This window comes from Moschus berezovskii, chromosome X, assembly GCF_049115385.1.
Source record: "Moschus berezovskii isolate FMDL1 chromosome X, NW_MosBer_1.0, whole genome shotgun sequence".
In the NCBI taxonomy this organism is placed as follows: domain Eukaryota; kingdom Metazoa; phylum Chordata; class Mammalia; order Artiodactyla; family Moschidae; genus Moschus; species Moschus berezovskii.
In genome coordinates, this window is record NC_142488.1 from 29,187,576 (window position 1) to 29,202,241 (window position 14,666).

Consider the following 14,666-nt stretch of genomic DNA (forward strand, 5'->3'; position numbering starts at 1 on the left):
ACATGGTATGAACAGAAGTTTGTCTTCTTATGCTCTGATGAGTTACCATGAGCACATGACCAGATGGTCTCTTGTCCTTCAGCCCAAACCTCAAACCCCAACACATTTAGGGACAATCAGAACTGATCCAGCAGCCAACCTATAGGGCAAGAGGGCGAGATGACAAGGGTGAGAAGGTGAGGGCGAGAAGAACATTAAAGAGATTAAAGAATAGAAAAATATTCACAAGCCAAATCACTCCCATTTCTTACTAGCCATTTCCTCTACTATCATCCAAAACATTAATGGGGATTATCCCCTTTAGCCTCTGCAGTTGAGACTTGGGGGTTGCCCTCACTAGCCCCTGGAACCCCTTCTCTGAAGCTGGAACTCTATAGTGTTACTTAAATTATGTTATTAAACTTCTCTCATCTCAATTTTCTCTTCTGTGGAGACAATAATAATCCTTATTTTGGGAACTTCCCTGGTAGTCCAGTGGTTAAGACTGTGTCTTCCAATGCAGGGGATGTGGGTTGATCCCTGGTCGGGGAACTAAGATCCCTCAAGACATGGAGCAACAAAGCCTATGCACCGTAACTACTGAACCCGTGGGCCACAACTAGGGAGAAGACCGCACCATAACTAGAGAAGCCCACCTGCTGCAACGAAGATCCCACGTTCTGCAAATAAGACCTGACACAGACAAAGAAAGAAAGAAATATATATATATATTCAAAAATAATCCTTATTTTATAAGGTTGTTGTAAGGATTAAACAGGTTAATCCATGCAAGATGCTTTGCTCAGCCAGTGTTAAGAGCAGAGAGTGCTCAATTTTTTTCTTATTCCTACCCTTATCATCATCATAATTTATATAGTGAGCTATCAAGATATTTATTCCATTAACTGACTCACTGCTAGCATGAGGAATCCCAGGGAAACCAGGCAAATGAGAGACTCCATGGTGCTACAGTTACCCTGACTGTTAACCTCCAAATCATGGGCCTAGTAAACAACTCCACTAAATAATCCTGCTTTCTCCTTTTCCAGCCAGTTTCTGACTCTTCAAAAAATTGTAGGCAGTTCTCAGAGTAGCAGAAGTTGAAAGAAGACCAATCTCCCTTCTGGCATTCTGAGGCTGGTGTCAACTACAAAAGTCAACTGTGTTTTATCATTCTCTATTAGTATTGTTTAGGAACTCAAAACAAATATTAATAGCCAAGTATTTTTAGGAAGAAATAAAACATTTCGTTTTCATGTCTATCTTCAGTTCTGATTTTTAAATTAAATTTCACATCACTAAACTTACAATCTTTTTTGTTCTATTTCAATTGGCATGGGTGGTTCATGTTAGAGGAATTACCTGACTTGTCCTAAGATATCAGTTTTGTCATCCTTAATTTTGCCCTAAGACAGCAAGGGTTCTAGTGAGCTTCTGTGTTGGGCTCCAGGAATAACTGAGGCTTTGGTTTCAAAACTTTCCCTTCTTCTCCTGACACCTCTAAGAGATGCTCCATACTGCCTGGGCCAAGTCTTTTAAATTAGTCTCTTTCCCTTGATAGCTGGCCTAGGTCAAGTTCCCCATACAAACTTTCACTTTTTACCTTCTGAGACAGAATTCTACTAGGTTTAGCTCAGATCATAAATGAGCTCCTTCCATTCCATTCCTCTTCTCATTTTTTCCCAGACATTTCCTGCTCAGATTTTCGCTTTCAAGTCAAATTGCCCCCATGTTGACTAATCCTTCAATTATTCTCTCTCTTGTCTGCCTGCTTCTAGCTCATTAAAACATTAGCGCTTCCTAAAACCTATATTTATATTCATTATACATACATAAGAAATCCCTTTCTGGACAAAAGGGCTATAAGGAGACTACGTGTGAAATTGGAAAGGGGGATATTCATCATATCAAAATGGCTAAGGAGAAGGGAGAACCTAATTTGCATCACTGAATACATCTTGCGACTCTCGCTAAGTGAAATCAAGGGTCAGGTAATCAGAAGCATCCTCTATTAGATTCCTATCAGATGAAATATTCTCTACCTTGGATTTGCAGATAGCCTCAGGGGTCATGCGCATTAATACTAGTTGATATGGAACATCTCATTTTCCTCACTGGAGAATTAATTCCTCCTTCCACTCTACTGCCATGACAGCCACTATTTCCTACAACTATAGAAGATCATGATTTTTAAATCTTTTCATATAGGTCTCTTTGTGTAGGTCTAACTAAAACGGTTTAGAATTTGAGTGTCCCAAGGCCAGGATTCTGTCTTTCTCATCTTCTTCTTCCAACTGCCTAGTGTTTATTAACAAATACATGAATGAATAAGCAGATGCTATAGGCACAGGAAGTCAGGTTCTATTGCTTTTTAGCTTAGAACCCTCCCAGGTCTGCCCTTCTTACTAAGAACTGATTCCCCTTGCTTTGAACTGTAGGAGACAACTGTTTCCTTTTATGATCTACTTTATTGAGTCTCTTTCATTCTAACTCTTGCCTGTCATTGGCATGTATCCTGTTGAGCTTTAGGTGTGAGGCAAGGGGCTGATGTAATTTTCTGCTGTCTCCAAAGTCCTTCCCCATTGATGGAACTCAGTGAAGTCAGACACCTTAAATAGTGATCATCATCACATGCACTGGGCAGAATCATCAACCTCATTATGAAAGCAAGAGTAAATCAAATTACCCAGTGACCAGCATGAGCCTATGATAAGACTATTTTTTTTTCTCAGATGCATCTAAATGTCTGTCCGTGACACTGCCCCATCACAGACTGGGTTCCCCAGGAAGCAGACTCCAAGACCAAGTTCAGAGAGGAGGGTATTTGGGAAGTCGTGGTGCCTTTGTGATCAACACATATGGAAGGGAGCAGGCATGGCAGCAAAGCTCGGAGAAGGCAATGGCAAGCCACTCCAGTACTGTTGCCTAGAAAATCCCATGGATGGAGGAGCCTGGTAGGCTGCAGTCCATGGGGTCGCTAAGGGTCGGACACGACTGAGCGACTTCACTTTCACTTTTCACTTTCACACATTGGAGAAGGAAACGGCAACCCACTCCAGTGTTCTTGCCTGGAGAATCCCAAGGACGGGGGAGCCTGGTGGGCTTCCGTCTATGGAGTCACACAGAGTCGGACACGACTGAAGTGACTTAGCAGCAGCAGCAGTGCCCAAGTCAAGAAAGTCTAGTTTCGATCTGGCCTTGGCCTCTGAAATGACCTTCATTGTAAATAGACAGTAAATAAGTGAACCAATTGGCTGCTGCTTAGAGAGCTTGATTGCAATACACAGAGATAATAAATGCAGAGGGGAGAGAGGTGGAGTGGTTAGAAAAAGCCAGGGGGCTAAAGAAGAAAACAGAAGTCACAAGGTGGGAGAAACTGAGTAAGGAGAAGGAGGAGGGAAGAGAGAAGCTGTGACAGCTGTGATAGTCTGAAGTCCACAGAGGCAAAGGCAAATACAGAGAGAGGCAAACACATAATTGACAGTGAATGTTCTTCCCTATCTGTCCTCAGGTTTCCATGAATCCTTAAAATGCCCCTCATCACCTAGGCCCATCCCTGTCCCTTCCAGAACATTCTGAAGCACACCTGCATTAGACTGAAATCAAGATGCTTGTTACTGCTGCTATCTGCAAGTGTATTTAAAAATTCAAAAGAGTGGCTTTTAAACCAGGAAACATTTCTGTAAGTCTACACAAAAAAACCCAAACACCTTTTGTCCTTACCTCAAAGCTCTCACGAAAAATTATTTTCTACTTTCAAACTGGTTGTGTTCTGAAAATGGAAAACGTCCAAATGGGAAGGGAAAAAAAAAATGAAAGTAATGATTTTTACCCACAGGGATGTGATTCCACCATTTCTGTTTGTGCAAAGCTTTGTATTTTGGGACAGATGACAAAATGCTACCCTAGGCCAAATGCACAAACGCCTTCATTTTCTGGGGAGTGTAAAAATATACCTTTCAGAGCCAGCCTTCCACTAAAATAGTGCCCATGTGTCATGAAACTGATCCAGGGCTGTGATGCTGGTCTCCCTGCTCTAAGCCCTTGTGAGGCCCAGAAGAATCTGTCATGAGGAGGAAGATGAAATAGGAAAGAAACAGGTACTTGTCTCATCTCTGCCATGCCACTGGACCCATTTCCACGTAGGCAGGTGATGAAGGAGAAGTGCTTAGTGATCAAGGTGAACGTCACCATAGAGCCTGAAAGACAGTTTCTGTACGGGGTAACATGGGAGCTTCTAAAATCTAAAAGAAGTCCATGCTATGGGTGTCCCACTCAGATTGCCTCTCCCCAGCTTGTGTACCCATTCCCTGCTATTGGCAGCACTGGCTGCTATGGTTCCACAACTCCCAGCTCCAGAGAGCTGGAAACTGCCTTGCTGGCCACTACTCCCCACAACTACTACTGCTAAGTCGCTTCAGTCATGTCCAACTCTGTGCGACCTCATAGATGGCAGCCCAGCAGACTCCTCCATCCATGGGATTTTCCAGGCAAGAGTACTGGAGTGGGGTGCCATCTCCTTCTCCAACTCCCCACAAATCCATGGCCAATGGAGGACTGACACAGGGGAGCAGAAGCTCCCTTGCCCCCAAATGGGGCCACGTCTGAGGAGCAATTTGTGCTCCAGAGTTCCGGGATGGACCAGGTGGAAGCGAGTCTCCATTGCCATGTTTAGGCTGACTCCCTGACCAGTCTTCCCCACCTTATCCTGCTTCCCTCCCTCACACCTTAGAGCTGGTCTCTCAATAGCTGGCTTGTCCAAGAACCCTGGTGTAGGGCTCTGTTTCTGTGGAACATCACTGAAGGCGAGGGTGAGCAACTATCCTTGTATGCCTGGGACTGAGGAACTTTCCTGGGACATGGGCATGTACACGCTAAAACCAAGAACATCCTGCACAAACGGGCCTCCTCTCTAAGGCAGATAGGTATTGGGGTCCTGAACTTTGCCTTCTAGGGACTTGGGTGATCTTAATAATGTTAATACACTTGGTGGTGTTCTGGGCAACCAGTCATGTCAAAAACGAAACAGAAAGTCTTGGTTTGCAGTATTTGCTAAATTTGGGGGGGGGGGAGCGGTGGGGGTGGTGGATCAATATTCTCACTATGGTGGCTGATTTCAAGCTCCCAAAGGTGTGTTTAACAATCAGCTCACAATTCCTATAATACACAACAACTGGCTCCCCTGAGCTAGTATAAGCCAGTTCCAGTGCAAAAATTCCCACAGGACAAAACTGAAAACTTTTCCTAAGCTTCCTCCTGCGTTCCAATAAATGGATGGGTAGGGCCATGTAAAATTTTGTTCCTGTGGATTCTCTCAAGCAAATAAATCTAAGGTCTAAATTGGAGAATATAAATTTGAGCTCAAGGCGAAAGGGCCATAGAAATAGGTTTTGAGAAGAGAGAGTAATGATGAACACCATGACTGCTTTCTGCAGGCACCGGAAAGGCTATCTTTGAACTTAAGGAGGCATTACCAGCATCACTGAGAAATGGTTTTTAGACGGTATTTCTTCCAAGTTCCCAACATTCAAGACAGCATGTGACTGTTGAAAAAACTGGCTCAAATTATTTTGCCCTGAGATTTTACCTAAAGGCTTTAGGCTGAAAATCATCTCCCATTTTACCTATGGGTTTCTTTATGACTTTTATAATGATGGTTTCTTTAAGCTGATCTGAGCTTTAAATGATTGGCCTACTCGTATGTCAAATTCATCCATCCCCCGAGGACAATGGTAGCATAGATTGCAGCACCAGTAAGTGAAATGCCAGCAATTATGAAACGTGCTTAAAGTTTCCCCCACCCCACCCTTCTTATTAAGTGTGTGAGTGGGGAAGGAGGCAGTGAAGGTTTGGCAACTCTCACGATGGAAACAACCTTTGTAGCCTTAATGTAGCAGGGAGAAACCGTCAACACTTGGGCTACTTAAACAAGAGAAAAAGAGTGAACCAGGGATTTGATTAAGGCAGTTAAGATTATAAAGCCTGCAAAAAATAAGTGATCAGTTCTTTCTTTTTACAGTGTCACATAATCTGAGAACAAGAAGATCACTCAGTGAAACTCATGGCTTTTAAATTCAGAATAAAGAGTAAAAAGGAAATTCGTCTTCTGGAGTTATAGGAGAATTTAATACTCCAAGAAGTCACTGGGTTCAGAGCTAGAGAATAAAAAATTTAGCCTTTAATATTTTTTCCCCCATCATACAAGAAATACACTGTTATTAGTAAAAAAAAAAAAAAAAACAACCTGCAAGGGTAAAAAGAAAGTAAAACACAACAGCTGTTTGCATTTTGATGTTTTCAATTTTGTCTTTTCTTGATATGTACCTTTCTGCTGCTTATCATTTATTTTCTAATATAGTTGTGATTATGTTGTAATTTTGAAGACAGCTTTTCCCTTTAATATATTACATGGCACAGTAGACATTTAGAAAAAGGACTATGTAAAATTATGAATGCTATTAGACCTTGCTGAAAGGCAACATAAAAGGTCGTATTATTTATTGTCTACTATGTGGTAGTCACTATGCTACATCTCATGCCACTATGTACTAACAATAGAAGGGAGGAAATTTATCTCCTCTTCTTTTGGGTATAAGACATAATTCATTCTGTGTAGAATTTTACTGAATATTTATCAAGTACAGATACTCTGTTAGACACTGGAGGATATAACTGTCAACAAGACTAAAACCATCCTGTCCTTATATGCTGTTGTTTAGTTGCTCAGTCATGTCTGACTCTTTTGTGACCCCATGGACTGTAGCCCGCCAGGCTACAGAGGATTCTTCCAGAGGATTCTCCAGGTAAAAATACTGGAGTTGTTTGCCATTTCCTTCTCCAGGAGATCTTCCCAATCCAGGGATCAACCCCGAGTCTCCTGCATTGGCAGGCAAATTCTTTACCACTGAGCCACCAGGGAAACCCCCTTACAGAGATTAGGTTAGGGTCTACTTATTGATTATTCACCTATTCATTAATTACACAAGTAACTGTTGAGTTCCTCTAATATGCAAAACACTGTACTTTCAGATTAGATCCATGAAAAACATCTTTGGAAAGGAGAGGACATACACTGAGAAGTAAATACAAGAGAATGAAAGCTACTTTTATGTCTAGTTTGACTCTAATAGGCAGATAATAAGTTATACTATCAAGTTGATAGTAAAAATACTAATGCTAACAGCAAACACCTGCATAGCACCACAGCACCTACAGTGTATTAGGCACTGTTTTATGGCTTCCCTGGTGGCTCAGCTGGTAAAGAATCTGCCCGCAATGCAGGAGACCTGGGTTTGATCCCTAGGTTCGGAAGATCCCCTGGAGAAGGGAAAGGCTACCCACTCCAGTATTCTGGCCTGGAGAATTCCATGGACTGTATAGTCCATGGGGTAAGGCACTGTTGTAAGGGTGTTACATATGTTAACTCTTTGATCTTCACTATAACACTAAGAGATAGTATTACCATATTTTATTGAATTCAAAACCCTATTAAAGGACTTCCCAGGCAACTCAGTGGTAAAGAATCTGCCTGTCAATGCAGGGGACACGGGTTTGGTCCCTGATCGGGGTAGATCCCAGATTGAAGCAGCTAAGCCCACGTGCTACAACTACTGAGCCTGTGCTCCAGAGCCAAGGAGCTGCAACTACTGAGCCTACATGCCACAACTACTAAAGCCCACATACCCTAAAGCACTTGCTCTGCAACAAGAGAAGCCACTGCAGTCAGAACCCTATGCACTGCAACTAGAGAGTAACCCCCCTTGCCACAACTAGAGAAAGCCCATGCTGCAATGAAGACCTAGCACAACCAAAAGTAAATAAATAAAATTATTTTTACTTTTGGACATTAGACATAAGTTATATTTTGATTTCAGAGCTGTTAAAACATGGTGGATATGTCTTAAATTTGATGAAATATATTATTATTCCCATTTTACAGATGAGAGATAAAGAGATTAAATATCTGAATCAATAGTTAAACCCAGTTAACCTAGTTTCAGAGTCTATACTCTTAACCAATAACTCATATCATTGGTGAAATGACACTTGGTTCAGGGGCATTGAGAGAAAAATTCAGGCTATATAAATCAACTTACTATGGCCCAGACCAAGAGAAATAAAAGAGAGAAAAATCAGTGGTAGTATCAGAGAGACTAGACAGTCACTGGCCTGTGTATTAGTTCTTAACGGGTAAGGCAACACAAGGTGTGGCACTGAAGTTCTGAAACTGGGTTCCAGTCTCAGATTTATTATAATGAACTATGTCACCTTGATTATGTCATTTGGTCTCTCTGCCCCTATTTTTGTCATCTGTAAAGTAAGGGTAGAGCTGGGAATACTTCAGTACCCATCAAACATTTTTGACTGGAATGCATAAAAGGAATACATTTTATGCTGTGATGTAGTATACAGACAGACACACTCACACACATACATACACATCTTTAACTGAAACCAATACTTAGCCTTGCTTGTGCAATGTACTCTGATATTTTCTAATCTGTTCCATTTCATTCCATTAAAAAATTGCTGGTTGCAAGTCATTAAACTGATTTCAGGATTCACTAATAAGTACTTTGAAAACAAGTCATATAGACACTCTAAGCTTCTCTCCAGTTAGGAAATTCCACAGCACAGGGGGCCTCCTGGGGTGGGGAAGAGGGCTGGAAACCCCAGGAAAGAAAGAGTTGACCCATTGGCCTTACAAATAGTCATTTTCTTTTTAATTGGATCATGTTCTTACTACCTTCAGTAGAAAGTTCTCATTATCAAACTATTTGGCAAATATCACTTTAGGGCAAAATTCTCATAGTCTGTTCCATGGCATGTTTAGTGAGAAATTAATTGGTGTGTCTGAAAAAGGCTTTGGTAGTCACAGAAGTAGGACAGGAGAGTCACTGACTCTATGCTCCTCTTAGAGTTTTGATGTATATTAAGAGCTACAAGAATTCCCACAGGAAAGAAGTTTGCTTATCTTTATAACCTAGTGTTTTTCCAATCTTATTGACCCCAGAACTATTTTTTCAAGGAAGAGTTATTAACATCACAAAGAACATTAATGTTCTGAGGAACTTGGCTTGGGAAATGGCCCTTCAGGGAATTCTAGAACTTGTAAAATATTAATAACAAATATAAATTCTTTCTACTCTTACAGAAAGATTTTTACTTTCTCATATAGAATCATACTTCTTGATGAGAAAAGTAAAACTTAGAAGAGAAGCCCAGAAAATTGAGAAAATATCCAGAAATAATTCTTGAATTCTTTAAAAAAAAAAAAAGTTCTTAAATTCTTGAAAGTAACAAAAGTGGACTATTTGCAGACTACTAGGCTAGTGAATACTATAGTACTGATACATTTTTGATCATTGACATATGAATATATTTTAAAATTGTCTAAAATTTTAAGGATAAATATATTTTAAAATCACACTACTAGAATTTCTCCGTCTTCTTGGTTTACGGTGCAGAAGTCAATCAGAAGTAGTAGAATATTAAAGCTCAAATTAAAGGCAAGCTATTGTCTATCAATGGATAAAGGTGATATTTTACAATGTTTCCTCTTCTCATTTTCTCTCAGATCTAACATAAAAGAAACAGCCTCTTTAACAAGTAGAGACTGGGCCACCAAGAAGAAACAGTGAATACTTAAGTAAAAGGCTGCCTCTTTCTACTGACAAAAGAAGAAAACAAAGACAGCTGGTAATGTAATTTTCAAAGGTGTGTGTGTGTGTGTGTGTGTGTGTGTGTGACAGAGACAAAGAGAGAGACACAGAGAGAGAAGGAGACAGAGAAGTGACTGTGTGTTGGGGCGGTGCGGTTAATGAAATGGTTCGTCCTTATTTCTCCTTTCTCTCAACTGCGAAGCTTCAGAAATTCACTCTATTATTATTCCTAGTAACTTGGAAGCAAATTATTAGACACCTACCAATTCAAACTCATTTAATATGAGCTTAGTTGTATTTTTCAAACATATTTTTACTTCTTGGGAGGGGAACTTCTTTTTCTTTTATAGAGCATAAAAATAACAGCAAATAAGTGACTTCAGAGAGGCCCTGACTCACATACGGTTTTGATGGCACACCCAATTTCTAGTGCCACTCTCTACAGATCAGTTTGGCAACACATAACAAAAGCCTTACAGATGTAAACATGCTTTAACACAGCATGTTCCATTTTGGGGGCATTTATCTTATGGAAAGAATCTGAGGTATTTATAAAGGTGTATGAAGAATATTAGATATGATATACAATCTTCGATAAAGTACTGAAAATGTTGAAATAACCTTAAGTGATCGAGTGATTTAGAATTGTAGTAAATGTGGGACAGCCACAGAAGGGAATACTATGGCATCATTTAAAAAAATGCACTCTGCAGAGGAATATTTAAATATACAAAAAATATTTTTATTATAGTTCTAAGGGGGAAAAGCAGGTCATAAAGCTGTAAAATATTTTTATCCCTGTTTGGTTTAAAAAAAAGGGACAGAGAGAAAATCTGAGTTCACACACCCTGCCCCCCCCACCCGAGAGATAGACAGAATGTGTATAAACCACATTTTTTATAGTGGTTATCTCTAAGTGGTTGGATTACAGATAATTTTTCTTTCCTGTTTGTACTCTCTGCTTTCCAAAATCTCCTTGAGGGGCCTATATTACCTCTGTACTTTAAAAAAGAGACAACACAAGGAAATAATATTTTATCTTTAATCTCAAGATATCCTATTTCTCAAATATCCCTTCAGGCAAATAGGTATTTTGTGATATCCATAAGCAAAGCTTCTAAGCATATATTGATATTCCACATGAATACTTAAGAAAATGGTGACGTCTGGGGCTGGCGCCACATAAGCAGGTCAATTAGTGGATTTCTGAGTGTCCGTGTATACAGGTCTAACCTTTCTGGATGTGGGCACCTTGTGATATGGGTTGAGAGGTATGGAGATGCTCCTCCTGGCCCCTCAAAGTTCTCCCCTTACAGCTCAGAGATTATGGCTGACGTTTCACCCCCAGAGAGTCATTCCTCAGGCTTATGGCTTTTCACCCTATTAAAATGCAAATAACCCAGAAAAAGTACACATTACACTTTACCTGTCACCTGGGTTAAATGAGTATAACATATCATTTTCTGAGATTAGGCTTTAACGGGGGAAGACATAAGAATTCGAGTAGGGCAGGCAGAGAGAATAAAGAGTGAAGGAACATATATATATATATATATATATATATATATATATAAATAACATCTGAGGAACAATTAATATGCATAATAGAAATATTTTTATTTCTGGTCTATGAATCACTTACATGTTATTGCATTTAATCTCAATTAAATCAAATAGAATGACTCTGCCACCAAGGCAATTTAAGCAGACCAGAAATTGGGGGAAACATAGAAGATAAAATGCGCAGGAGTTAAAATTGTTCTGGAGCCATTCTCAAAAGCCACTGTCCCACTCAATTATGTATACTGCTTTAATTTGCCCTTCTTTTTTTGACACTTTCTAAGTATTTGTGATACTGTCCAAATAATGACTGCATGTTGATAAAAAGGTCAGACCCAGTGAAGAAAATAAGACAACTTCTTGTTTCATAATGGATTATATAATAGCTCTATTGTAAGTTTTTTAAGGAACCTATCAATGCATAATGAAAAGAGAGGACCACTACTTCCCAGGAATTTTTGTTCTAAAATAAAATGGCCAATTGGAGACACACATGAAAGCATCAAGTCAAATACTTTAAAATGTTTGTGAGCATAGATCTTTCTATTAATCTATGGAAAATGGAGAAGAAAGGAAAGGACTAGAAAATGGCAATAAAAGAGGAAGGCAGAAGCATGAAAGGAGAACATATAGAATTGCTTCTTCTCTACTAAAATCTATCAGTTTACTAAAAGACAGTCTATTGTGGTGGTTAAAAACAGACTCTGGAGCTGACTTCTTGGGTTCGAACCCTGGCTCTGTCATCCAAACCCTCTGTGATTGTGTCTCAATTTCCTCATCTTAAAAATGGGTACAATAATAATAGTACCTACCTTACAAATTGCCATAAGGGTTAGGTTGGGTCATATTAATAATATTGTCAGGCACAAAGTAATTGCCTTAAATGATGGTTCAACTCCACCAAACAAAAAAAACTCAACATGGATTAATGATCTAAATGTAAGACTGAATACTCTGAAACTCTTAGAGGTAAACCTAGGCAGCACACTCTTTCACATAAATTTTTCAATCCATCTCCTAGAATAATGGAAATAAAAACAAAAACAAATAGGACCTAATTAAATTCAAAAGCTTAGTTTTTGTTTGCACAGCAAACAAAACCAAAAGCAAAATGAAACGACAACCCACAGAATGGGAGAAAATATTTGAAAACAATGTGACCAACAAGGGATTAATCTTCAATATTTACAAACAGCTCATGTGGCTCAATATTTAAAAAACGAACAACCCAATAAAAAAAAATGGGCAGAAGATCTACATAGAAATTTCTCAAAAGAAGACATACAGATGGTCAAGAGGCAAATGAAAAGATACTCAATGCCACTAATTATTAGAGAAATGCAAATCAAAACTACAATGAGGTATCACCTCACACCAGTCAGAATGGCCATTATAAAAGTCTACAAACAATAAATCTTGGAGAGGGTGTGGAGAAAAGAGGACCCTCTTACAGTATTGGTGGGAATGACAACTGGTACAATCACTATGGAGAACAGTATGGAGGTTCCTTAAAAAACTTACAATAGAGCTATTATATAATCCAGCAATCCCACTGCTGGGCATATATTTGGAAAAAATACATAATTCAATAAGATACATGTGCCCCAATGTTCACTGTAGCACTATTTACAGTAGCCAAGACATGGAAGCAACCTAAATGACCATTGATAGAGGAATGGATAAAGAAGATGTGGTACATATATACAACGGAATGCTACTCAGCCAAAGAAAAGAATGAAGTAATGTCATTTGCAGCAACATGGATGGACCTGGAGATTATCACACTAAGTGAAGTAAGTCAGACAGAGAAAGATAAATATCATATGATATCATTTATATGTGGAATATAAAAATATGATACAAATGAGCTTATTTACAAAACAGAAATAGACTCACAGACTTAGAGAATGAATTTATGGTTACCAGAGGGGAGGGGTGGGGGAGAAGGACAAATAGGAAGTTTGGGATTGATATATGCATTGTTATATTTATAGTATGTTCCAATATTACACTTTCAGTTAACCAAGGCTATTCCTCTTGGTTATTAATTATAACAATATATTTACTTATAAAATATAATATTTATTAATAATATATGAATACTATAATTAATTATAAAATAGTAAAACGAAAATAAAAAGAATGAAGAGAGGTCAAGGATAAAAGACAGGTAAGAATAGTTAGGGAAAGGAAACAGAATGGGCTGAAGTTCCAACTTACAGGCAGGGAGTATTTAATCAATTATATAAAGAATCATAGATTCACAGTAATATATATTGAATTGTCATATAATTATATGATATTATAAGTATCAGCTTTATGAAGTGAACTGCCATGAGTAAAGATTCAAAAATATTACTCAATTTAGCACTTGAGACTACACTGTAGGAAATAATTGTGCATTAGCTGAAGGCTGGACAAAATGGTCTAATTGGTCTTCCTCATCTTAACCTTCTGAATCCACCCACTAAGTCATATTTCAGGGTGATTTGTGCCTCTAGTGCATTTGGCAGAGACTATCATAATTCAGTTCTAAATAGCCACCAAGATGCAATGAGGAGGGTAAGAGATGAAAGTGGTCAATGACTTACTGGAAAGGAAGTGCTGGGACGCTGGGCCAAAGTCCCTGTGGGCTTCATGCAGCTGCCTGATGCGGTCCTCAACAGCCACCTGGGAGGAAGAGGAGAGAAATGATGTCCTCTCATTAGATATAATGATGCACAATTAAAACAATGCACCCTTTTTGGTAAGATCTTTTGAGCTTCTAAGGCACTCTCCGAGACTGATTTTTATCAAACTGAGCCCAAATGAGAAAGATTTGCTCTCTTGACAATGTTAAAATGAGACTTTTAAAAAACACTCTACTCATTGGTAGCCATGAATGAACTACTGTTTCAGTTAGTACCATCAAAATTGCAAGCTCTTAAATTTTTCACAAAAAGATTTGGTAGGGAGGTCACCATTCACCATTAAACTAGGTGACTGAAGAACTCACAAATGATAAATATTTTATCTCAGCCTCCTGTCATCACCAGTTTTAAAGAATCATACTGACTGATAGTTAATGGATACTGAATAATATTTAATCACTGATAATTAATAAGTAACTAAGAGCTGATTGATACCTTATCAAAAAATAAGAGGCAAGGTTTTAGGGTCGATGGTGAGAATTAAAAAATTTTAGATTTTACTGAACTTGGAAATTACTGGGAACTATACCTTTAACTGGCATGGATTAAAAACTGCCACTGCTTTATTCCTATTATGTTTTTCTATACTATATTGACACAGTAGTCTGTCAGCTTCGTGAATTTCATTTTGAGTGGGTAAGAAAGGGAAAGAATTTTATGGGCAAAATGGTATATTTAGTCCATTGGCATTTCGCCAACTTTATATTAATGGTGGCCCCAGGCATCCTAGCTTTATAATTTCAGATCCTGATTTGGTTCTGAGCAGGCTATGCTA

The 14,666-nt window shown here is 38.8% G+C and overlaps 1 protein-coding gene across 6 annotated transcripts in view; it reads right to left on the reverse strand.

The window, feature by feature from the left end:
• DMD (dystrophin) overlaps window positions 1-14,666 on the reverse strand; it is a 2,246,075-nt gene that overhangs the window by 240,572 nt on the left and 1,990,837 nt on the right. For all 6 annotated transcript variants that reach the window (XM_055393453.2, XM_055393450.2, XM_055393451.2 and 3 more), the window contains one exon: window positions 13,793-13,871. In XM_055393453.2, coding sequence (XP_055249428.2) covers window positions 13,793-13,871 — 79 coding nt within the window. The remainder of the gene's footprint in view (window positions 1-13,792; window positions 13,872-14,666) is intronic.